The following is a 23,458-nucleotide window of genomic DNA, read 5'->3' on the forward strand; positions in this document are numbered from 1 at the left end:
TATTTTGGGAAGCATGGTTCCAATTCATGAATTATCTCAAATGTGCAATAGAGACTCTAGCAGGGGCTCTGCTGAGAAATCAAATGAGACTAGAATTCTCTTTTTCAAGGGCCAGGGTAGCAGTCTAAGTGAAATTTTTTATCATAGGGCCCCTGCTAGAGGGACTGAGCTGCACGTTGGAGATAAATACGTGGTTTTTTTCTTTGCACGCGTTTTACCACGCACACCTTTTTAAGGTGCAATTGTACCATGCTTTGAAAATACCTTGAATGTGCAGCATAGGTACTCTAGCAGTGGGCTACTTGATCTAGTACCCTAACCTTTGAAAAAGAACTGCTCGCAATAGATTGCTTAAAGGAGTCCCCCTGCTAGAGCGAGTTTTGCATGTTTGAGACAGTTTTTTTCCAAGCGATGGTCCAATGCACATAGTGAATAGCTTCAAACTTACCACAGCAAAGAAACAACAGAGGGAAAGTAGGTTTTATCACCGAAACAGCACTTCTGCTAACAGAGTTGACAAACTAGAGAAGGCAGGAACAGCCCCGAACCAGCAATCTAGGAAAAACTCTTTATTAAAAGGAAAGCTGGGCGGGAGCAGTTGCTACCTGGTTAAAACACTGCCTACAAGGAATACCTTTACTTCCATTTTACTACACGTGAATAGACTGTAACATTTCATTGCACACACAGACAAGATAAATTAAGTTGCATCTTCCCTTTGAGCAGAAATTTCTACTTAAAACACAGCTCCTTTTAAAAAAATGTCAGAACTGAAGTGCAGCTTCTCTGTTTTACCCTTTACCTTCCCCAAATGGATCACAGCTGTTGGCTACAGCAGTCACTGTACTCAACCAGTAAGCGCTACAGTTACCTGCCTTCCCTTCCCCTGCTTCGCATCTGCTGGCACGCCCTGCGGATCGGTAGGAAGCAGTCCTCCTGGCTTCGCAGACAGTCAAGGCATTGGACGTGGCAACCTGCACCAGGTTCTCACTACTGTGACTGTTTGACAAGGCGAAAGGCCTCTAGGAACTCATTGAAGTCGATATTTCCATCCTTATTGAAATCAATGCTGCGAACCAAGTCGTTGATCCCGTCATCCGTGAGTTCAATGTTCATGTGGGAGCTGAACAGCTTCCAGGTTTGGTGGAATTCCTCAAACGAGATGAGGCCTGTGGAACACAAAAGCACAGCCACCTCAGCGCAAGGTCACCACGGGCGCTGCTGCCAGTCAGTCCCCGCTCAGCATGCAAGGAGGGACCCCTGCTCACATTTGATCTCTCATCCCACCCCTGCTGCCTACATACCCTAGAGGAAGGAAAGGAATCGCTTGTAATCTTAATTTCACGTGCAGAACACTGGCTAAAATACAACTGAAAACAGTAAAGAGACATAATACAATTTGGGAGAACAAAAGAAGGCAAAGACTTGTATTTTTTCTTTCCCAACGTAATTTGGTGGAGATGACTGCTTGAAAGCAGGTAATGCTCAAGATCCCAAGTACGGTGCATTACTGTCATTGCTGTCATGACAATTTTTGTTCTGTCGTTCTCTACCTGGACTGCAAACAGTCCTTCAAAATGCATCATGTTTGTGGAAACTTGAAATGACATTTCAGAAGCTCTTGAGGCAATAACCCCAACTGAGGGAGGACAAAGACCCAAAATTTAAACCCTTAAAATGCTTTTGTACATAGTACAGGGAGCCCGAAAGTAGAATGGAATACAATGCAGTGACTGACACTCTCTGCGCACCTGCTTACCTGAATGATCTCTGTCTATGATCCTGAATATGGTCTCCAAGTTGGATCTGTTTCGATAAATTACTTCCAGCAAGCTCGACTGGATGCGCTGAAAAACAACATGGTCATACTCCTCCTACCCTTCCTCTGACAGCTTCCTTCTTTATTGCAGACCTTCCCATAATAAATAGCAATGTTTACTGCTCTCAAGAGATTGCCAGCAACGCACTTTGCATCATGTGTGGCTTATGAAACAGGGTTGTGATGACTGGACCCTCTGTGCAAGTCTGCATTATAGCACTTCAGCAACCTATCACTTCCAAACAGCTTTTCCAGGCTAGAAGAGAAGACAGTGACTCGGGCTACATTTTTTAACCATTGCAGAGTTGGTTTTGCTGGGTGTAACTAAGAAACTGCGACTCAGAGAATGGAATAGAGTTTTCCTACTTAAAAGCCTGCATCCAAAACTACCTCCAGGCTTTGATTGCACACGCATCATCTATGTCTACAATGGACTGAACGTTTCTGGACCACTTGAATTCATGCAAGCTTTTCCATTGACTTCAGTGTGATTTTGGGTTATACAGCAACCGGAACCATTGCTCTCCTTTCGTACCATACTTGTTTCCACGTGCTGGGGACCTTGTGAGTTGCTTTACATCATGCTTTGACAGAAGGGGGTGAGTCCTCACCTCTTGACTCCGCTGCTCCATGGCCAAGTCGTTGAGCCAGGACTTGTACTCCAGCATGCCGTCCGCCGTGCTGCGCACCAGCTGCGGTCTCAGCATTCGCCAGGGCAAGCCCAGGTGCAAGACTGACTCCACTGCCGTCGCCCAGTTGCTCAGCATGATCCTTCCTGTAAAGAAAAGGGAGAGCCATGGAGAGCTTCTGAGAGACGGGCACCTGAAAGCACGTGAAGGCAAAGTTAAAAGCCTAGAGCAGTACGCATACCCAGTCTACCATGCCAGTGACAGCAACAGTGTCGTTTCTCCATGGCACACTTCAGCACTTTGGTACAGGAAAAAACCCTACACGGCCGTACAGACATCAGCCACTGCAGGCACAAGTGCACTCGCTGCTCACCCCCAGCCTCAGCAAGCTTTTGGTCATTGCAAGAAATCGGAACCGTGGGGCTGCAAACATTGGAACAACGGGAAGACAGGAACTTCGGATGTTTCATTATAAATTTGTGGCCTACCGCCAGGGTCACCCTGCAGATCGTGGCCTACACAACCGCACTAGTACTTCCTCAGTGATCCAGGAACACGGAGAAGCCCCTAGTTTAGCAGCTGCTCTAACAGCTGAACTGGACTTCAGCGAACAATTTTGCTGCCAGGGAAGAAAGCAAGAAAGCAGTTCTTCCAACTTCTGCGTCCCTTTTCTCCTCCAGCCCACAAATAGATCTCAGCAACACGTCTTGGTCGCTGCACCAGCAGAGCACTCCTGGTAGCCAGAGAATTACCAACTCTCAGCTCCTTCCTTAAGGCTCTAACAGAGGCAGCTGCCACAGAGGACGTCCCTCGCCTTCCTCTTCCCAGTGATTTTAGACTCCAGGGATGAAGGGGCTCTAGAGACCACCCAGCCCTTCCCAAGTGACACATGACAGACATGTTCCACATGGTCTTTTCCAATGCTTCATCGATACTCCTGTTGCAAAGGGTTCTCCTAGTACCAAGCCTGAATTGCTACACATGAGGCTAATCACCTCTTGCTTCTCTGACACCCCCTCATTATAACACCACTCTGAGGCATCAACAGGTTCCCAACAGAGACGCTGAATAACACAAATGGGACCAACACTCTGGCAAGGTGTGACACAGCCTCTCCTGTGACAGTCACTGACAACTGTCAGTGAGGAGTCTCCCACCCAGCCGCGCTTCAACCCTGTCCTACGAGGGAATTAACCTGAGTGTCCCTCGGCTCAGATTTACCTGTATTGTCCTTATCGTAGGCCTTGAATGCGCTGATGAGGGCTGAGGTGTGAGCAAAGAGCTTTTCCCGCAAAGCTCGAAAGGCCGACTCCTCCACTCTGCTGATTCTGGACGATGCGGAAAAGAGAGAAGCACATTAAGGACTTGCCACAAAGCTCAAGAGAAGCTGCTTCTTCCCAGTTGTCTGGCCTGTCCATGGATTGCCCAGACCCTCGAACAACTGCTCTGCACAGCTACAGCTGCACCGTAATGCTCGTGACAAGACGCTGCACACCTGGAGCACATTTCCATGCAGCTGATGCTGTGAATCCCTGCATCAATTTGTGAAGTAACAAAGCAGAAGGGAACCTTGGCGAGGGTCAAAAGTTAAAACTTGACACTGAAAAGAGAAGCTGGAAAATCAGCAGTCTGTAAAAAAAAAGAGTCCCCTTCTGATCTTGTAAGGCTCCCTACTCAACCCATGAGGTTCCCTCAGTAAGTTCTGCACAAAGCCTCAATCCTCCTCTGGCGCTATTATTTAGTAAATGAAGCTGTTTAAGTTCAGCTCTGGAGTCAAACTTTCTCAAAGCTCCCAAAGTTTTCCCTTTCAGAATTTTGACTTGGAGGATACAGAGCAACTGTAAAGCCTTGCCTTTGGGTCATAGTGAGAGTATGGGCCGTCTTGTTGGCTTGGTACTGAACAAAATGGGGGACGAGGTCCGGTCCCAGTTTCACGTAGGCTCCCCTGTTGCTGCCAATCTCATAGTAGTTTGAGGCCGAAAATATGGTCAGCACCTAACCCCGACAAAAAGAGAGGCATTTACTGTCAGTACATACATCCTCTATTATATATGCGCGTATCAGTGCAAACACCACCACCGATCCCATCTGGAGTCAACAGATTGTGAAAGCAACATGATTTATGTGGAAAAGGAAGAGCAAGGTGGCAGCTGGCCTGGAAGCCTTACGAGTGTGAGTTCCTCGAGGGTGGCACCGGTCTCACGTGATCTGGCAACACGCTGGGCTTCTGCGATTTCACTGTACTCTCCTGACAAACTTCCACTCTCCACTGCAGTGAGCAGAGTCAAACATGCCCCTGTTGAAGTCACTGAAGTGACCCTGAATTTTCTGAGAGCAAAACTTTGCTGCAGCAGCTTGGTAACCCCTTTTGTACATCATCTTCAGAAACAGCTGCATTAAGAGGGGGCAATGGCACGATGGGTTCAGGCCTTTTCTCAGCTACCACACGCAACGATGTGCTTTGCCTGCACGACAGATGCCCCCAGCAGAGTAGGTGGCTCCAGACTGTCCTGACCTAGGACCTCAGCTGGGAGCACACTTCAGTAACTCCCAATAAGGCCGTTCAAGGATTTTGCATGTACTTAACAAAGCCCCACTGAAAGGAATGCAGAGCTGAGACAAGCCACCCCAGAAACCCCACCCTGGCAGGATGGAAACCCAAGTATCCTTCACGCCATCTCCCTCACCGACCTTCCGGTTGTGACAGAACTCGTAGCCCTCTTGCTTGCACTCGTGGGAGCGGATGAGGAACTGCAAGTTGTACTTCTCGAGGATCTTCCCTGTCACGTCAGGCCCAAAGTAGCAGCCACCACCTCGCACCGTATTTACTCTGCAGCCCTCCTGAGGCATGGGGTCACTCCAGAGAATGTCTAAAATCTGAAAGGATTGGAAAAGTTCAGCGAATAAAGCGTACCCAGCAGATACCACCCATCAAAGTTTACTAAGCAAATTCAGCTCTACCTCTGAATCCCTCCCTGGGCTGCTGCTATTACCATAGTGCCTGGTAACAGAGATGTTTCCTGCATCCCAGCTGAACCACCATACTGCTCTGCAGGACTGTCACAGACCCGGTCCACCACAGAGGTGACAATATTGTTGGCCTGAAGCTACAGGCACACCCAAAGTGCCTGGGGGAAGAGGAGTGTCCATAAATCAGGTCTGACAGAAGCTTTCCCTTGGCTGGATCTGAGATTTCAAAGAGCCTTGCCTGTCTTCCTCCATCCCAAAACACAGGTCCCAGGGCAAGAACACCCAGCAGATCCCGAGGCCATGAGCAGGCTTAGTATTAAACTCCTTTGCTGTCTAGCCAGGACATTCCACAGCCTCCAGAAATCTAAGTAAGTGCTGACTCAGTAACCACTGTTTGGATTAAAGTTTAATCTCTTTAACCCTGACCTCAATATATAGCTTTATGCTGATAAGGCGTGCAATGCCGGGATGTCATCTGTAACATGAAGTAATGATGGTTTCAGAGCGTACAGAAGGGGCTTACAGACAGACTGGTTTAACACAAACAGGAAACCGAGTTCCCAGGCTCTGGCCTGCCCAGCACTCTACTTGCAGAGCAGCCCACCTAAAACCGTAACTTCAGTCTGCTCTTGGTACCTCACTTGCAACTCACTCATCAGCAAATGACGTGCTCGTTCATTACCTCCAGAGCTGACTTCAGATACCCCACGTGCACAGTAACACTATAACCACTGAGTTCTACAATCAGTCTTGTCTATTATTTCTCTCCCCTGCAGTGAACCAAGAAAACCTGTTGCCCCACTCTGTGCCTGAGTAACAGTTTTATTTATACAACAACGGATGAGTGCTGTGCTAGGGGAAACACTGGGACAGAGCCTTTAGCGCAGAAAGCTGAAAGCCCAGTGAAGAGCCTGACTCGCACGGGTAGGAGAAAGGCGCCAGGAGAACGGCAGCTAGCACCAGTCTTGCACACAGCCTGTGTTCTTCTACGTGACTCTCGTGCACAGCTCTTCAGTTGCTAGGGAACCGTGCCACAGGATGGGCTGGATGTAGTGCCGGTATCTAACGAAACATCCCCAAGCAGCAGAGATCACGTACTCACAGTACGGTCCGTCCATGAACGATCAACGCCGGGCTCTCTTGGGGTACAGAGCAGTCGGCACAAAACAGCACAAACCCCATTAGCCTGCCCGCTGGCACTTCAACACTGAGTTGCTCCTTAACCTCACTATATGAAGCGGCAAAAACCTCTCTGCAGAGAGGTCTGTGCACTGACCTGCATATTTTGTACTGAGATTCCTCAGTACAAACAGAACAAACCTGCAGAGGCACCCACAGCCCACCAAGCTCGGGGCCCCACGTAGACTACTCACCTGCTTCCACTCCTCCTGGCGAGTCCAGCACGGCCCATCCAAATCCGTCAAGGAGACCACACTGGAATAGGTGAGCTCCTCCTCCTCCGAGTCGCTGATGTCCGCCAGCCGGCGGCACCACTCAATTTGCTCCTGCACCGTCTGCCGGACCCACCTGGAGAACTCCAGCCTGTTGGCCATGCTGGGAGCCTGGGCCGGCCGGGGCTCCAGAGATAAACTGGGGGCTGCCTCGTTCCCTGCTGGGTCAGCCTCTACTTTGCTCTCCCCGTTTATTTCCCGTATTTCCACATTTCTATTCGACTCCTTTCTTTTCTTCCCTCTTAATATGGAAATAAACTGAAAGAGGTAAAAGAGAAAAGAGAGATGATCACACCGCTTGGAAACCTACGTCTCCAGCTCTAACATCTTCCACTGGCAGACTGTCAAGTGACAAACCTCCGAGCCTCAAATCCCTTTGCTGCCATCAAACGCCAATGAATTGTGGGATATTACTAGTGCTGTCCTCTCGGGCATGCTGTTCTTGGTCTACAGCTGGGGCCCCACATCCATCCTGACTACAGAGCTCTCTCTTCTTCATTGACTTGATGCTGCTCAAACATTTCACAAAAGGTAGAGTACATAGATTTAATCAGCAATGGGAACTAGGTGGCAGAATGAGACAAGGACCAATGACTAATGTGAGCGCTTGTCATTACATTTGGAGAAGGGAAGTAGTATTTCTCAACTAGAAAGTGAGGCAGAGGCAAGTTAAATGACTTATGAAAATCCTTCTGGAAATCTAGGGGGAAAAACAGGCTAAAAAACTGTGGGACAAAGTCTCATCATCACTGTGTTTTTACAGTCAGCACCAGCACACCTATTTACCCGTGCTATTACCCACCACTTCCCTGAAGCACATCTTCCAGAAGCACATCCTCCAGAAGCACATCCTGCACAGGCACTATTAAACCAAAGCCATCCACTCCAAGCCTGTACCTAAACACAGTTTGTCTAGGAAGACCATCCTTTAGATTTGTCTCATCAACGGCCAAGTTGACATAGAAATAAGCTGCTCGCCACAAATCAGCAACACTGCTGTCTCTTGCAATATCTAGGAAATAAAACCTACTTTGTTCCTTTGAATTTTCTCAAGCATGTCCAGGTCAGTGGTGTCAGAGATGCCCCCGTGTATGATGAGAACTTTCTGATCAATCAGGGTGGCCAGGGGCAGCCAGCAGAAGACATTCTGAATCATCTTCAAGATTTTCTTTCCGTGCACCTAGGAGGACAGGTCAGAAAGAAAAGATGGAGCATCAAGCCTTTAAAGTCCACGTCTCACCTGGTAAAGGAGACACAAACGTATGCCTACCTTGTATTTCTGCATTACTTCCTTGGCAAAACCGTAGCTAAAGGAACAGGAGAAAGGAAGTTCAGTGGGATTTGACAGTGACACCCTTGACATCGCGATCAGCCCCGCGCAGAACCCGTACCGTAAGTTGACCATGTGGTCCTCATGGTTCCCGCGGTTGAGATGAACCTCCTTTGGATAGATCAAGAGGAAGGTAAAGAGGACGATGAGAATCTCGAGGGACTGTTTGCCTCTGTCTACGAAGTCCCCGTTGAACACGTAGGACTTGGAAGGGGAAGGAAGGCCATTCTGTAGAAGCGAGGAATAGGGGGATGTTACAAGAGAGGCCTCCCCATCATCTACATGTACTCCACCCCCGCCAAGCTGCACATTCTCTCACTCCTCTCCCAGGTTACCTTACACAATAGATCCTGACTCTTATTTTTATCCTCTAGGCTCCCAGTGGCAAATGCACCGGAAAGTGAAAGCTGGCAGTCAGGAAGGGTTGCCAGTCGTATCAGCACTTACAAAAATGGCCACTGGCACTTGCCACATATACATGTATATCAGATTTCAAAGTCAGCAAGGGAATAAGCTGCTGCTTTGTGAAGCCATTTAAAACTGATCAAATTGACCTGGAGAATCACACGTGAAGGGCCCAATTTTGCAAACGTTTCTCAGCAGGACCCATGCGATACCTCTCGCAGCGCCAGGCCAGCCTCCCTCTCCAAATATGGTGCCTACCTTATAAAATATGAGGAACAAGTCATCCAGCTGGCCGTGCAGGTCTCCTAACAGGCACAAAAAGACAAGTCACAGTATGTTTACCTTTAACTTAAAAAGACGCCAATAAAAAACTTCCTATAAAGTATGTCCTTTATAAATTAATGACCACTGAAATATTTTGAGAATTTCAAGGTACAAGCTTCCTTACACTGAGGTGATGTGCCCGAAGGAAAAGGACATGATGTAAAAGCTTCAGCTGAAGCCTGAGAAGGACAGCAAAAAACCTACACCGGCTTATGAAGACTCTGATTCAGAAGCTATGTTCATTTATCTCTTATGATGGCACAACATGGCACAAGAAACTATTTGACTTTGATCATTACATGGGAGAAAGCTTTGCATACAAAATAATCATCAAACTAAATTCTCATTTAACATGATATTGGAGAGAGAGGTTTGTTTTCCAGAATCTGACTGCACACAAAAGCCTGTGCTAAGTACATATTTTTCAGAAATATCTCAAAGTTTAAACATCAGTCCTAGAGTAGGAAAATGATGGTGAAAAGCTTTGTCTCTTTCAAATTTACTTGATAAGACACAAAGATGGATTAGTATTCTGGATCTGAATGTGTACGCTACCGTTAGTGAACGCTCGGAGAAAACAGCTCCAGGACTTTGTTGTTTAAATAAACCCAGGCCACAGAACAGGACAGAAAATGACTGAGTTTTGAGGCCAGTCCTCAAATGAGTGTGGCTTCTGTGGTTTAGTAAAAGGACTCCAAGTTTGGGGTGACAGAACAAATTTGAATCCAGTTGAAAAATTCTTTAAATCTTTGCTGTAATGTATAACAATTTTTAAAGGCACAGGCCATCGTTATCACCGTCTTCCCTTAGACAAATGTATATCCTTATCTTTTCCATTCATACCTCCTCCTCTCCTTGCATTTTTATAATCCCCGTGACAGCACCACTGCTACAGGAGGCTATGCAAAGCTGAACGCCACCATCTAGGGGTAGGCTTTGTTAATGATGTATTCCAAAATCTCTCATGGAAGCCTAACGCAGACTCCAAATAGACAAACCACCTTCCCTTCCAGACGTACCGCACACGGTGACCTCCTCGCTATAGCAGGTGGAGACGTGACTGATGTTTGGCAACTGTTTGAGGTGCTTCCTGGTCTCATGCAGAAGGTTTAAGACATAGCGAGCGTGGAGCTGCTACTAGGAGAAAGCGAAGGGATTAAAGCGGGAAATCAGTGACCTCTGAGCAGCAATGCGGCTCTTGTCTGCAAAGGACCCAAGGGCCCACCACGATAGCCTGGATGGCAGGAACTCATTGGGACAACGCTCGGTGCTGACCTACGGGCTTACAAACAAGATGAGGCAAATACTGGACAACAGCAGGACAGAAGAGACTTGCCCAAAGCAGCCAGCCCAGGCTCGGCACTGGCAGGGCTGGCAAGAGAACCCAGAAGCCCTGGCACCCCGTGGTCAAGGCTCTAAGCCGCTACACAACACCGCCTCCTACAGCCCGGTATCACAGGTAAAAAGCGGCTTCTCTAGATCTTTCATAGCCTTTTCCACATTAAACCAGGCTGTGAGCTGCCGTGCGTCCTGCAGAACTATGTTTGCTCAAAGCCAGGGTGTAGGCATTTAATATTAGTCAAGACATTGGAGACCTTTGTTTTAGAAGTCATTTTGTTTGGAAAAGGGATGTTTTGGCCTATTTTGCAGCTCAGCACCTTGATTGTAGGATGGCAGCAGAACACTGCAATTGTATGAGGGCTTGTCTTGTTAGTGCTGCTGAATTGGTACCGGACTTCCTCATCAAAAAACTCATATTTTACATTTTAAATATGAGCCAAAGTTGCATGGCACAAAACATAACTTTAATCAGCTGTTGCCATCTGGGCCACCCTATACTTTTTTTAAAAATTGAGGAATTGCAACAAAAAAATGACAGAATGTTTCAACATGGACTGTTCTGGGTTTTTTTTTTCCTTTTAAAATGAAATTCAGGTTAATAATGGCACACACCTACAACAAGTTTTAAGTATTTTTAGAACTGCATTTTCAGAAAGGAAAAAAGTTCCCATGGCAGGGGGAAATACCATATCATTTCCATCCCCTTTTTGCTTAACAGCCTGCCAGCTTGTTATACTCCAATCAGCTTAGCTTGTTAGGAAGGCTAAAACCAAATTATCTGTCCTACACCCCTGCGTAGGGAAGGGGAGAGCGGGGTTCCTTTTGGGATCCTTACTTGTTTCTGTTTGAAAGCTTCCAGCAAGGCAGTCGCATGGTCAGGAAGGAGTGGGAAAGAGAGATGGGGTCCAGTGTAGGAGTCTGGCACCTCCACGGATTCATAGTCACAGTATTTTTCCAGCTCTGCCTCCTTGAAGCTTTCCCCACTTACGAACATGCGACTGATGAAATCCCCTGGGTGGCAGATTGGTCGGTTTGATTGTTTTTTTAAAAAGAGAAAGAGACAAGAAAAAGTTAAGTTGGCTCAATACACCATTCTAGTAATTTGCTAAGGAAAAGCTGTTTGGTTAGGCTAGAGCTCACGAGCAATGGCAGTGACGGAGGCTAGCTCCTATTTTGACACTGCTACAGAATTTGTAGTGGGGAAAAGGCTGCAGGGACAAGTTTCCTTGTGCTATACGTGTCAGGCAGTGCTGGCAGCTACGCTAGTTGGCAACACTGGTTGCCATGGCTAATTGAAATCTTGGACTCTCTCACTTCAGAAATGGCCTCTGCGAAGCCCTGGTTACCAGGGATCACTGGAAAAAAAAAAGGCTGATTTTAATGCTGCTCTTAGAAAACATACTGAGCTTTTATTCCCCCTTTCAGCTTCTAAGGAGCAGGAATTGCCCCACGTCCCTCGCACAGCTCTAACAGTCTCCAGACAATTCGCTCCCTATCCAAATTCCTGATGCCATCGCTCGTTAGACTCTCTTGGCCCCCCCTTGCCACCCTGAGGGGCCAGCATAGGGCAACGAATCAATACAGGGTGCAACCTTCTGAGCTGCTGGTGCCACATCTACAAACGGCACATAGAAACTTACTATCTTTGCTGCTGCTTGGCGTGAAGTGGTCCATGAGGTAACTGAAAAAGTTGTGAAGCTGCAAAAAGAGAGCGAGCCCATCATCATTCACATCTGCAATGAAATTCTGAAGAGTGGCAACTTAGCGTGATCTTCTTTCTGGAAGTATTACGTATGCCCTTCTCATGTTGTCTGGTACGTACAACAAATCCCACTATACCAATTCAAGTTTTGAATTATCTTGTGATGCAGTCAAAAAAGTAGCTTTACTGTCAGCCCTGCAGGCAGAAGTACACCTATAAGCCCTCCCTCTCCCCGCCTGACAGGAAGGTAACCATATAAGAGAATATTAATCAAAGTTAAAGTATAACCAACCAACTAGGCTTGCCTATTGTGTTCAGGCTCAGGAAAAACAATGTTCAAAGGTCCTTATGGCTTTCTTTCAAGACTCATTACTTAGGGTTTCATCAGACATAAGCTGGCAGGAAATCAGTAGGCTAAAAAGGGGCAGGAAACCCAGTCCTTGGCCCATGGAAGCACTTACAGGGTTACCAGCCAGGAGCCAGAAACGAGTGAGCCTGTGGCACAGAAACCACCCTCCTATGTGTATCCCTACATACTCTTTTCCTTGGCACCTTACCTTGATCTGATCCTGCTCGCAAGCATACTCAATGGATTGAAAGATTCTCCAGGTGCAACGTCGGCGCATTTCCAGCCGAGCAACATAGCGCCGATACCACTGTTGGATCAAGACGGCTGCCTTGAAAGCTAGGGGACAAAACCAGAACCAGCCTGCTGAGCTGCAGTGGCTGCAGCTGAGGTACCCTGCTACTGCTCCCTTCCTGGCCCCGAAAATTGAAGAGGGAACTTTCTTTTTCAGGAGCAAGTTTAACAAAACAGCCACTTCTTTTCATCTTATTGCAAGAGGTTGATCTGACCCTTCCTGACCAGAGACGTCTGAAGTAATTCTAACCATTGCTGCTGGCTCCTCAGCACCAGCTTTAACAACACCTTATTAGGGCCTAAAAATCCAAACACGTTCTTCAGTATTAAAGGACAATTTCCTCCCTTTCTATCTACCTTGATCATTTTCACGTCCGTCTTACGGTCTAGGTACCGGGGCTTCAGGAAACCAGAGATTTGACTGAGGCCACACAAGGAGTTGGGAGAAAACAAGACACTGAGTCCCCTTCCAGAGCCTTAAAAACATGGGGTTTGTCTACCTTTAAGCCAACTAAATACCTCAGCTTTTGCAGTTCTGGACACACTTCAGAAGGGAACTATTCTAGCATAAATCTTAACATAGCATTATCTTGGAATAAAATAAAGACAAAATTAACACCCACAGTGAAAAGAGGGAGACAGATCTTTGGCCACTTAATGACACAGAAGGACTGAAATGCCAGGAATTTCCAGGTGAAATGCCAGGAATTGCCAGGTGCCTGGTCGCAGTTCAATCCACAACCAGCACTGGCACCGGGCTCTTCCCTCCAAATGATGGCCATCTGCCCTGGTCTTTAAAACATAACCATCCCTCTGCATTTCCCCAATTCCAGTGTTTTTCATTAAAAGATTATTTCAGATGAGGCTTGTGCGTATTTAAAGCAAAGTACATTGGTGCAGTTTCCCGTTTACTTTTTCAAGCTCTGCCACAGAACTTTATGTACCGCTAGAAACAATTCCATCCTCCTTAGCTGGTCTTGACCCCATTTGGACCGCCTGGTTACTTCACAGGACCTTGCCGACCAGCTCTACTACTTGGTGTCTCTCTTGATTACACTCTATGTCCCTTCCTGTTCATTTCTGGAGCCCTACATTTAAAACATTTTCTAACATAGATTCTCTGTGTCATCTTTAGCTGAGGGAGGGATGACTGCTCTATCTACAGGCTGGCCCCCAAATCAAATGGAGACTCAGAGTTAGCCCTGCCGCAGAAGCTCGTATTCCCTTGGCATCCGGTTTGTGAGGGAGCACTGCCGCGTTCACCAAAGCAGGGCAGGCGCTTTTTTTCAGGGTGTGCGTGGGGGGTGGGTGGAAAAGTTTTATAAAAAGAAGGAAATGCCCCACCCCTACCCCAAAGGCCACTAAGTGCTGGCAAGAGACAAAGAGATCGCATTAATTCAATTAGCTTGCATTAATTATATAACATAAACCACCCTTCCTGCACTTCAGCAGGAGATATTGACCTTTACCTAAATAAGATATACTGATGGCTTATGTATTGAAAATAATAATCCTTCTAAATTATGTTACTGTTACAGCACTAGGAGCTGCAGAGCGCAAAAAGGGAAGAGCTATTGCTTTTGTGCAGCTGAGGAACTGAGTCACGGTGAAGTCGTGGGCAAGAAGGTAAGACTGGTTAACCATAGTTCAGGAGTAACTTAAGCATTCTTCGCCTGAGCCTTATGTCTTGCTGAGGAAATGATTACTGATCTGCTGGGCTGTGAAAAATTAAAAAGGCTGACATTTTTCTCTGCGGTTTGGTGGTCCTGATGCTACCTCTTCAAGCCTCCTTTATAACAGACCCAACACTAGCTGCCTTACTCCCTGAACAGTAATTTGGCTGGCATGTAACCAGAATCACAGTCACAATCACTCTCTAAAATAAACAACTTCTAAGTATCTTGCTTTCCCCTGATCCACAGGGGATAAATGTCCAATTACTGCAGTAAGAGAGATGTATTTCAACTGAATCCCGAGCAGAAGTTCATAGTTATGACTCCACATTTACCGATGAAAACTAGATCCTTTGAAACATTAAAAATCAAATCTATGAAAGACTTGTTATCAAGCGCACAGTGAGCATTTTAAGCTCCAGATGGGCAAGGCATTGGTTTTTTACACTACTTTTACAGAGACTGACTCTGCAACTGAAAAAGCCAGGTATTCTAATTTACTAGCTTACCTGGGTGAGTTTCATCTGGCAGTGTTTGTACTAGTTTAGAAAAAAATAATAAAAAAGGAAGAGAAAGATATTTATCCACATTTCACAAGGATCCGAGCAGTAAACTGAATCATACATCATCACAGAAGCTACTGAAAGCATGCCAAAGGGGCAGCACTCAAACTAAAAGATCTGAAGGATTTTGAGAACCAGATGCAAGAAATTCAGAGGGGGTTTACTGCCATGGGAAACTGTTGGTGAGCTATCAGATCTAATGCAGGGTTTCAAATAAGTAACTAGTTTTATGTTATACTTTGTTTGCTATAGCCAAGCCATTATCATAAAACAGCCCTGAACTTGCTGGGAAAGTCCATGGTTCTCTGGTGCTATAAGCAATAGACAAGTCTAACTTAGTTAAATAAAAGGTGGAGTTTTTCAAAAAACAACAATTACAAACAGAAAAGACTGAGTCACAACGGTATTCCCGCTTTCTTATTTCTAAATGCAATCACTATTTTTCTTTTCAAAGCATTTGCAAACAGTTTGCACCATACTGCTGTTCCACCAATGCTGATGACCGAATGATTCAAACAACAAAGTAATCTGTTTACTTTTTTACGCTTCCTTATGTGTAAAGCCCCACTCATAAACTCGCTTTGTTCCACAGCAGACCTAAGCACATACCCAGAAAACTACTATCATACAGAGGGTTTCATAAATATAAATCATTATAGCTTTGAGAGCCACAAACAAGTCTAGATTATTAGCAGAGACTAAAAGCATTGTGCTGATGTAATTAGAAAAAAGCACAGTTTTTGCCTTTCAGCTTTTCTTAGCCACATCGTCTTACCTTCTTTAGAACCAGATTTATTTTGACATTGCTAATGCTTCTGCTTTATCAGTCCTGCACCACTAACAGTCTTTAAAAATGGAGCCCACCAGATGCAGCAGGGTGATACCATCTATCTCGCTGTCAGCACGTGACAACGCATGCACGTTAGCCAGCAATCGATGAATCCATCAGATGTTAGTTCTAACTGAATTGCTTTTTGCTGCTTCGTTTCTGGTCAGGTTTTGATTGATTTTAATTTAATCCTGGTCGAAATAGCTGTTATCTTCTCAAGCCTGTCGGTCTTCTGCCTGACAGCTGAGACTCCTTGTCATGGGATACGGAAAGACATCACCTCACCTCAATACTATGAAGAAAACCAGGTATCTTGGAAAAGAAACATCCGCTGCAACCTTCCAACGGCATGTGCAGGAGCAGACAGGAAAAGATTACTTTTCAAAGAATCACTCACCATTTTCAGACTTCTGCAGGGAGTACTTGTAGTTGGCGTTTACAGAACTACCAGATCCCATGGTCTCCAACCAGTGCTCCTAGAATGTTGCAGACTGGCCCAGTATCACCAAAACCACGCAAGAGATGCAGGAAAGACCATTCAGTCAGAATCAAAACAGTTGTAACATGTCCCACAGTGCAGAGAATCTATAATTAAAGATATTAACACTTATTAAGATCGACGAGCAGATGGCCTGTCTTGTGCCCAAGTACATCTTCCGGTACCAGGTTTTTCCAGCCACTTTGCTGTCTTTTAGACAATCTGAGATGAGGATTTCTGTCTTCCTGTTTCAAATTTCAAGTCAGCTATATGAATAGGAATCATTTCAGCACCTTTCCTAATGGTATAAAAATAGCAGAGATTGCCTATGTAGGTACTGTAATTGTACGGTAGATGTATAACTCGGGCATTCGTGTACTCTCACAATGCCTCACATGCCTAATTTTGGGCTCCTAAACTCTTAGCAACGTGCAGTCTTTGACCTGAACGTTCATTTTAGATGCTACAATAAAATACTCTTGATTGAGGTCTGAGAGCAGACTACATCTCCGAATCCTCATGCTACCTCCTCCCTTCCTCATGCACAGCTGAAGCACCTGGATGAAGGTGCTAAAATACTACACACGACTGCGGGTGGGAGGCGTTCGTACACGGTATAGAAAAAAACAGTTTTTTCAATACTGATCAGGAACCATAAAAGTTATTAAGGTAATTCATTAACAATCAGTATATGCAGACAAATATTCATGTGTATAGCCATCTGTGAAGGATAACTCATGATGAGGGATGAACACATAGATGGTATTTAAATCTATTTGCAGTACCACAGCTAGGGGGGAGATAAGTCTGAAATAACAATTAGCTATCATAAGAAAATAATCAGCTTTGTTAAACACTGCTTTCCTATACCTCGTGGATCTGCTTGAGCGTGGCAGCATATTATACCATTAATTGCTCAGATCCCGGCCAGTATAAAAGGACAGGACAGCCAGACTTTTGTAACCTCGCTGCTGTGGGAAGCTCTGGTCAGAGCAAATGGATCCTATTTCAAGATTACATCAAATTCTGAAATCTCTCACTTTGAAGACAACCAGAATGTCATTCGGTCAGACACGTTTCCTCTGGAAAAAAAACCCCAAAACAATCAGGTAATACTGCCAAAGCGGTCCCAGGCTGTATCACCTATGAATTATACAGGTTTGTTTTCTTACTGGGAACTGGGGGAGGAGAAAGCTGAGAAAGGGAGGAAAGGAAATAAACACGTGTAAAAATGTTAACCGTGGTGCTAGCAGGAGACCACAACTCAGAGGATTTTGAAGGGACAGGACAGCGTGACTACAGAGGCGCTTCTTCCCGGCAGAGGGGAAAGTCCTTCTTTTCTCACTTCCCGCAATCCTTTTGCCTCCTTCAATCTCTTTCCACCTAACCCACGTCTTTCCTCTCAAAATAGCTACAGATCTGCACAAATGCTAATTGAAGGAGCACGTCCGGTGTTGTATAAGGTGCGCGTGTGCAGTGTTTGCTCAGGAAGATGAGCCGTGCTAAGCAACATTTCAGCTTGGAAAGTTTCTAAGGCAGATGAAATGCTGAAATTCTCTACCTTGTCCAGGATGCCAAATCGCACAATGACATCTTCACAATAACCGGGTGATGCAACGGGAGGATACGTAGCAATGCTCTCAACAAAATACCAATCGCTTTAGTTTTATTTTAACAGCACTATTTCATACCAGTGTCAAAAATGGCCTGAAATCACTGCTGAATTACGCCCAATTGTATCTGGTGCTTTACGGCCTTTGTGCTTAAATAATGCAGGTACTCTGACAACTTTTCAGATTATTAACTATTCAAACAGACAACTGCACACAAAAATCAGAATCCCTAGCATTTAAAGCTCTTATTTGTAACTTTTGTACAAGGCAAATCCCATTTCAGGAAAAACAAATTTTCAAGCTCAGAATTTCTCACTGTAGAACTCCCGTCTGGCTATCCGAAGAAAAAAATTCTTTTCAAAGACACAGATGTGAAGATTTCAGCAAGTATTAGCTATCCAGAGAAGCAATGAGACCAATGATTTGCTCTGTGTCAGGAGCTTCCTTTAGAAACAGTCATCCCCAAGCCCCTCTGTTTACTGCATTCTAGAATAAGCTGGCAGGGCACTCTGAAACAGCAGGACTCAGGTTCCTTTCAGGTGAAATGACACCAGAAGACACACTCCAGCTACTAACGGGAGGTCAGTCCACGGGACCAGATTCAAGCCAATCCCAAGGAAAAAAACCCTGAAACGTGGTTAGCGTAGACAACTGCTCCTCCACATCGGAGGTCAACACAGCCTGCATGCCTACATGTGTATCTTCAGCGCTGCTTAGGAACCTGACGGTACTAGCTTCAAAGGAAGACGGGTGCTTCAGCTTTTCGGAAGAGGTGACTGCCTTTAAAGATACCTTTAAAAATGCAAACATGAGGAAAAAATCCATCCATCCAAATTCCTTTTCTGGGAGCTAAAACACTTCCAGATCACTTTTTAAAAATGGAGAACAAATATGAAGCAAGTACAGAGTTAGGTACTTCACTTGCTTAGGATGCATTCAGGGGTACTGCCTATCTCTTTTGATAAAACATGACCTTGGATTTGAGAGCGCTTTTGCAGACACAGAATAAAACTTTTCCTCATTTCCCTCCTTCCCTGCAAAACAAACAAGCATTTGTTATACGGACAGCCCTACTTTAAACATAAATTTTGGCCATCCGTACCAAGGGATGGTCTAGTATTGGCGTGCCCGAGGAGCACCTGCAAAGAGCAAGCACAGGCAACAGCACCTACCTATTTATCTTATCGTGACGGTTTTGTCAACAGGTCTCTCCCAAACAATTCCTGGAGCTGCACACTTTTTCACTTGGTTACCCTCAGATTTTTCTGAGGGCCACAGCCTGAGCAAAGGAGTGCACAGCAGTAAACCAGAGACTCCAGTGGAATCAAACCCGTTTCAGAAGCGAGGAAGAAATAGGGCCAGTCCAACTGCTCAGCATCTGTGATCCTTCCTCATCCAGCCAACAGTGACGCGCACCCCTGCTCTTCCTAAAAAACTGTACCAATAAAAAGAAGAGGAACAGGGGGCCATAAAGACATAGCCTGGAAGACTTGATGAAATTGAACAACGGCATCATCTCAAATACAGGCTGTATTAAACAACCAGGTGAGGCCAAATGATGCAGCTACAGCTAGCTTGCTCTTGGCCACCAGTCCCCTCCTGCAGAGAGGTTTACATTTTCTCTGGTGCAGCTAGAAGGCCTCTAAAGTAGGCTTTCCCCACGCCTTCTGAGAAGCTGCAATGCATTCCTATGAGGCTTTCCCCTGGTACGCGCCACTGCATAGAGCATCTGCTAGCAAATACGCATGCCAAGTAAAGCAAGGTGATAAAACCCGCTGTGTGCATTTACACCAGGGCAGAACTACACCACCACTAAAAAAACCCCATGGACTCGAGCCACACATGGACACGGACAACTAACAGAACAGCCAAGTTCAGCGCCTCAGTAGAAGGCCACAGACACGTAGAAAAGATGCACGTTCCCTGTTCACCAGAGTTAGCGTTCTAAAGACAGGAGAAACGTTTAACAACCACACTCCACATACACTTCCTGAGCCAAGAGATAATACGCTCATTTTTACAATGCTTAAAACACAAGCTGCTGATTCGCTTAATACTACCCTACAATACCCCATAACAATCATTAAAGGAAAACTTGCACAAATCCATTTGTGTCAACCACCCCAAAACAAGAACAACAAAAACCTAGGTTAATTTCCTGGCTTACCATGAATACTATTTTAACTCTTTCAAAACCAAAGCAAGTGACAGCATTTTGAATCAAATCCTACACGCTCTGTCACATCACTGAGCTTTAAAGATCTGTGCAGAATTTGGTGCTCCACGCACGTGAACTGAAGACTTCCTGCAAGGAACACAGACGCTAACGTGAAGCTAACTCCAAAACAGGGCTCCTAGGAAAGATGACACACTTCATGTATCATGTGCACAACTGAATCCCTGCAAACTTAACAATTTTATAGACATTGGAACAGCTGAGGGAAGAGATGAGCAGAATCTGGAAGGCATTGAGAGGATACAGCAGACTTACTAGAAGTTTACTAGGAAAAAACCTGAAAGAGATGTTGGAGGGAAACAGAAATTTTAAGTTCTGCTAGAAGAAAAAACAGCAATGGTTTGTTTAAGAGCTACAGATGAATTAAAAAAAAAAAATTCAAATACTTCTCCCAAGAATAAAAACGCTAGCTAGCACTAGGGAAAGTGATGATCCTGCCTTGCTCTCCCAGAGTAAATACCTATGTACATCCCACGTGTCCATCAGACTCGGCACGTCTTGTAGCTGGAAACGAGATGGTGAAGCTTGTTTTATTTTACGCATGCACTGACCTCTGCACCTGTACAGTTGCTGCGGTGCCAAAAATGAGAATTTCAGATAGAAAACTCCCAACTGCAGTTTTATATGGCTTGACATATAGCAAGGATATTTCACCTCCAACTATGGGTGCCGAGTAACTACTTCTGAACACAAAACATCGTTACAGAGAAATAGAAAGCAAAAAGGCAACTTACCTTGCCACCGATTTCTAACTTATGGATTATTAAGATAAACACAATAGTAGCTCTCCACTTAGATTTTTGTTTCTATTCAGTGCCCAAAGTGATCAATAATCTCTTAGAGATTCAGAACCTCCTCCTCAGGATCTCAATAAACAGGTAAGCTGCTCCCTTGGGCACGCAGCAGAAAGTGCCATGTCTTTCAGCACCTGCAGTACAGAACGTGCTTGCTGTCCTGCAACAAGCGCAGACCCCTCGATTTATTTACTGCACAGTTGTTCTGAGCAGCCTTAAGAATCCTCTCCCATGTGATGCTTAAGAAAGGCTACAGATCTGCAATGGATTAGGATTACGGAAAAGGATTATGAATGAGAAACACAGTATGTTGGCCTCTCTCATCTTAAGAGTCAGCTCCTACACACTTTCAAGTTGCCTTTTGCTAAATGTAAACTTCTGGAGGAAAAAGAATTAAAGGTTTCACCCGTTCCCTACGCGGGGCTGAAAAATCTTTTGGGCTTTGTAGCAAGGGAATCTATACTGCGGAAACGAAAGCATGGAAGAAGCCAGGATAATGTATTTAACTTAGTTCTATTTAATTACTTAACAATTCTCAGCCATGAATCTGACCAGGCTTGAGAAAGCAGAAAAGCTATTTTATCTCCCAGTCTCTAAAAAGCAGACACACCAAGCAGACAAAATCTCAAACAGAAGGACGATCAGCAAGCAGTTCAAACAACCGCAAATGATCCTCCTTTTTTAAAAAGCAAACAAGATCCCACAATACACCCAAACCCTCCACAAACAATCAGCGCTAATTCTAATGTTTCCGGCATTGTTAAGATGATGTTATTTGGGGTATTAACAATGCTGTCTCTGTATTTTTAGCAAATTTCAATTCTTATGCAAAAGCAGCTCCACACATTTCACAGGTTAAATCATCTAGTTCATAAGATGTGTCACTTACCACTTGCCCAGCGTTTGTATTTTTAGCGTGTCATTAAATTAAGACCAGAAAGTTATATGTCCTTCCAGTTAGCAAGAAAAAAAGTATTCAGGTTGGCATATAGGCTTTATGTTGTTGGCAATCAGATGTCTGAACATTTATAAACAGATGAAATGCGAGGCTTTTTTAAGAAAATAATTTAAAAGGAAAAAAGCAAAATAAAATAAACTTCTTGAAATCTGGTTTCGTTTCTTGTTTGAAACTCAGAAAACCCCACACTTCAATCACCTGCTCCGTGGCTGGGCCTGAGCAAGTTCTGAACAGCTGATGAGACATAAACAGGACAGGAGCAGACAATTGTTTCCTGAATATTCACAAATACCGAATATTTATACACTCCAGATCTGTTTGTGCACATTCAAACAAATGCATTTCATTAAATTTATATACTACTGAGAATCTGGGCACACCACTGCCAAAGATAATCAGCCTAACAGTGTTGAGGTCAAGAAGAGTATGCAAAATTACACCTGTAAGGATCCTTTTGTCTTTACTTGTGGGTGGCTGTTACATAAAGAAAACCTGCTGGTATCAGGAGTCAGTGCCTGCCCTGTGAAATAAAGCAACGTCATTCTGAAATCTCAAAGATCCTGCGAGCCCTGTTATTTACAGCTTCCTCCCAGAACTCCTTTTTTTTTTTTTTTTTTTTTATCCAAATTTATCATTCTGGCATACGCCAGCTAACATCATTGTACAAACTGGGTCAAGGCAAAGCTTGCACCGCATTTATCCAGGCAGAAGTAGAGGATGCAGGTAAGTAGGTTATGACACTTAGCCAGACTCAGCACAAGGAGATAAAGGGCCCACATCTCCAGAAAGCTCTCTCGGGAACCGTTTGCATAACCGGTGCACAAATACAGCAGGCAACATTGCACATATCTGGAAATGGTGCCCTGACCTAACGCTCTGATCATACTTTCTTCTCTCACCTCGAATTCTCACAGGCATTGGCAGGAATTTTGTCCTGTGAAGAATGGGACCTCTAAGCTTTATGGGAAGGTCTTGACTCTTTAAATCCTTGTGTATTTCTGGGGTGCTCCAAAGAAGTGCCTGAATTCAATATGCGGTCACAGCACAACCTGACAAACACAAAAAAACCCAAAACAACACTCTGAACTATAGAAATTAGTTGTAAATGTTCTAGTGGAGGCAACTTTCAAATATATAAAAGGAAAACCATCCTTTTCCTAACCTCGCTGCCATCCCATCAGAAGCCTCTCCCATCTTTTGGGGGGAAAAGCCTGTATTAGCACACCTCCTAAAACAGCTCCTGCTTTCTGATGAATAAAGCAGCAGAGGCTACAGCTATGCATGCAGTGGTCAAACCCTGGAGAAGCTTCCTGGAGAGGCGGCCGATGCCCCAAGCCTGGCAGTGTTTAAGAGGCATTTGGACAGCGCCCTTAACACGGTTTAACTTTTGGGCAGCCCTGAAGGGGTCAGGCAGTTGGATTAGGGGAGTGTTGTCCTTCCAACTGAAATGTTCTCTTCTAATACTCTGAGTCACCTTTCATAAGTCTACTAAAAACAGCTGAAGAGCCTGTGCACCAGAGAACCACCGCTGAAGGCGAGAGACTGCCTGCAGTGGAATTCACGCTATGCAAAGTCACATTCCTTTGCACTGACCCAATAATTTTTGTGTTGAGGAAGGTCCCACAGAGCACGTCAGGACAGGATGGCCACACTGATGCGGTTCAACAAAGACTTAAACTGTACCCTGACCTGTGGTGACTCCA

The 23,458-nt window shown here is 45.1% G+C and overlaps 1 protein-coding gene and 1 long non-coding RNA gene across 2 annotated transcripts; one reads left to right on the plus strand and one right to left on the minus strand.

Moving 5' to 3' along the window:
• Positions 1–788: 788 nt before the first annotated feature.
• On the minus strand, positions 789–16,134 carry PPEF2 (protein phosphatase with EF-hand domain 2). Its single transcript, XM_054824324.1, has 15 exons — positions 16,074–16,134; positions 12,529–12,656; positions 11,910–11,967; positions 11,105–11,280; positions 9,948–10,062; positions 8,863–8,909; positions 8,140–8,427; positions 7,900–8,049; positions 6,792–7,127; positions 5,140–5,325; positions 4,301–4,443; positions 3,670–3,776; positions 2,431–2,594; positions 1,760–1,847; positions 789–1,169 (listed from the first exon to the last, which is right to left on the minus strand). Exons 1-15 carry the CDS (start codon positions 16,132–16,134, stop codon positions 991–993), a joined length of 2,226 nt encoding a protein of 741 aa, XP_054680299.1. The 3' UTR covers positions 789–990.
• Positions 9,911–16,088, plus strand: LOC129205900 (uncharacterized). Its single transcript, XR_008576907.1, has 3 exons — positions 9,911–10,387; positions 14,150–14,237; positions 15,881–16,088. It is a non-coding gene; the product is annotated as an uncharacterized LOC129205900 (long non-coding RNA).
• Positions 16,135–23,458: the final 7,324 nt, after the last annotated feature.

The sequence above is a fragment of the Grus americana genome, chromosome 4 (assembly GCF_028858705.1).
Source record: "Grus americana isolate bGruAme1 chromosome 4, bGruAme1.mat, whole genome shotgun sequence".
NCBI classification, from domain to species: domain Eukaryota; kingdom Metazoa; phylum Chordata; class Aves; order Gruiformes; family Gruidae; genus Grus; species Grus americana.

What these genes read in the sequence shown, in the direction of transcription:
- PPEF2 (XM_054824324.1), bottom strand. Translation starts at nt 16,134, where the DNA reads ATGGGATCTGGTAGTTCTGTAAACGCCAACTACAAGTACTCCCTGCAG. An exon ending in GCCAGGAGGAGTGGAAGCAG is followed by an intron (nt 5,326 to 6,791) that starts GTGAGTAGTCTA and finishes CAATCCTTTCAG; the next exon opens with ATTTTAGACATTCTCTGGAG. An exon ending in TGGAGCAGCGGAGTCAAGAG is followed by an intron (nt 1,848 to 2,430) that starts GTGAGGACTCAC and finishes GTTGTTTTTCAG; the next exon opens with CGCATCCAGTCGAGCTTGCT.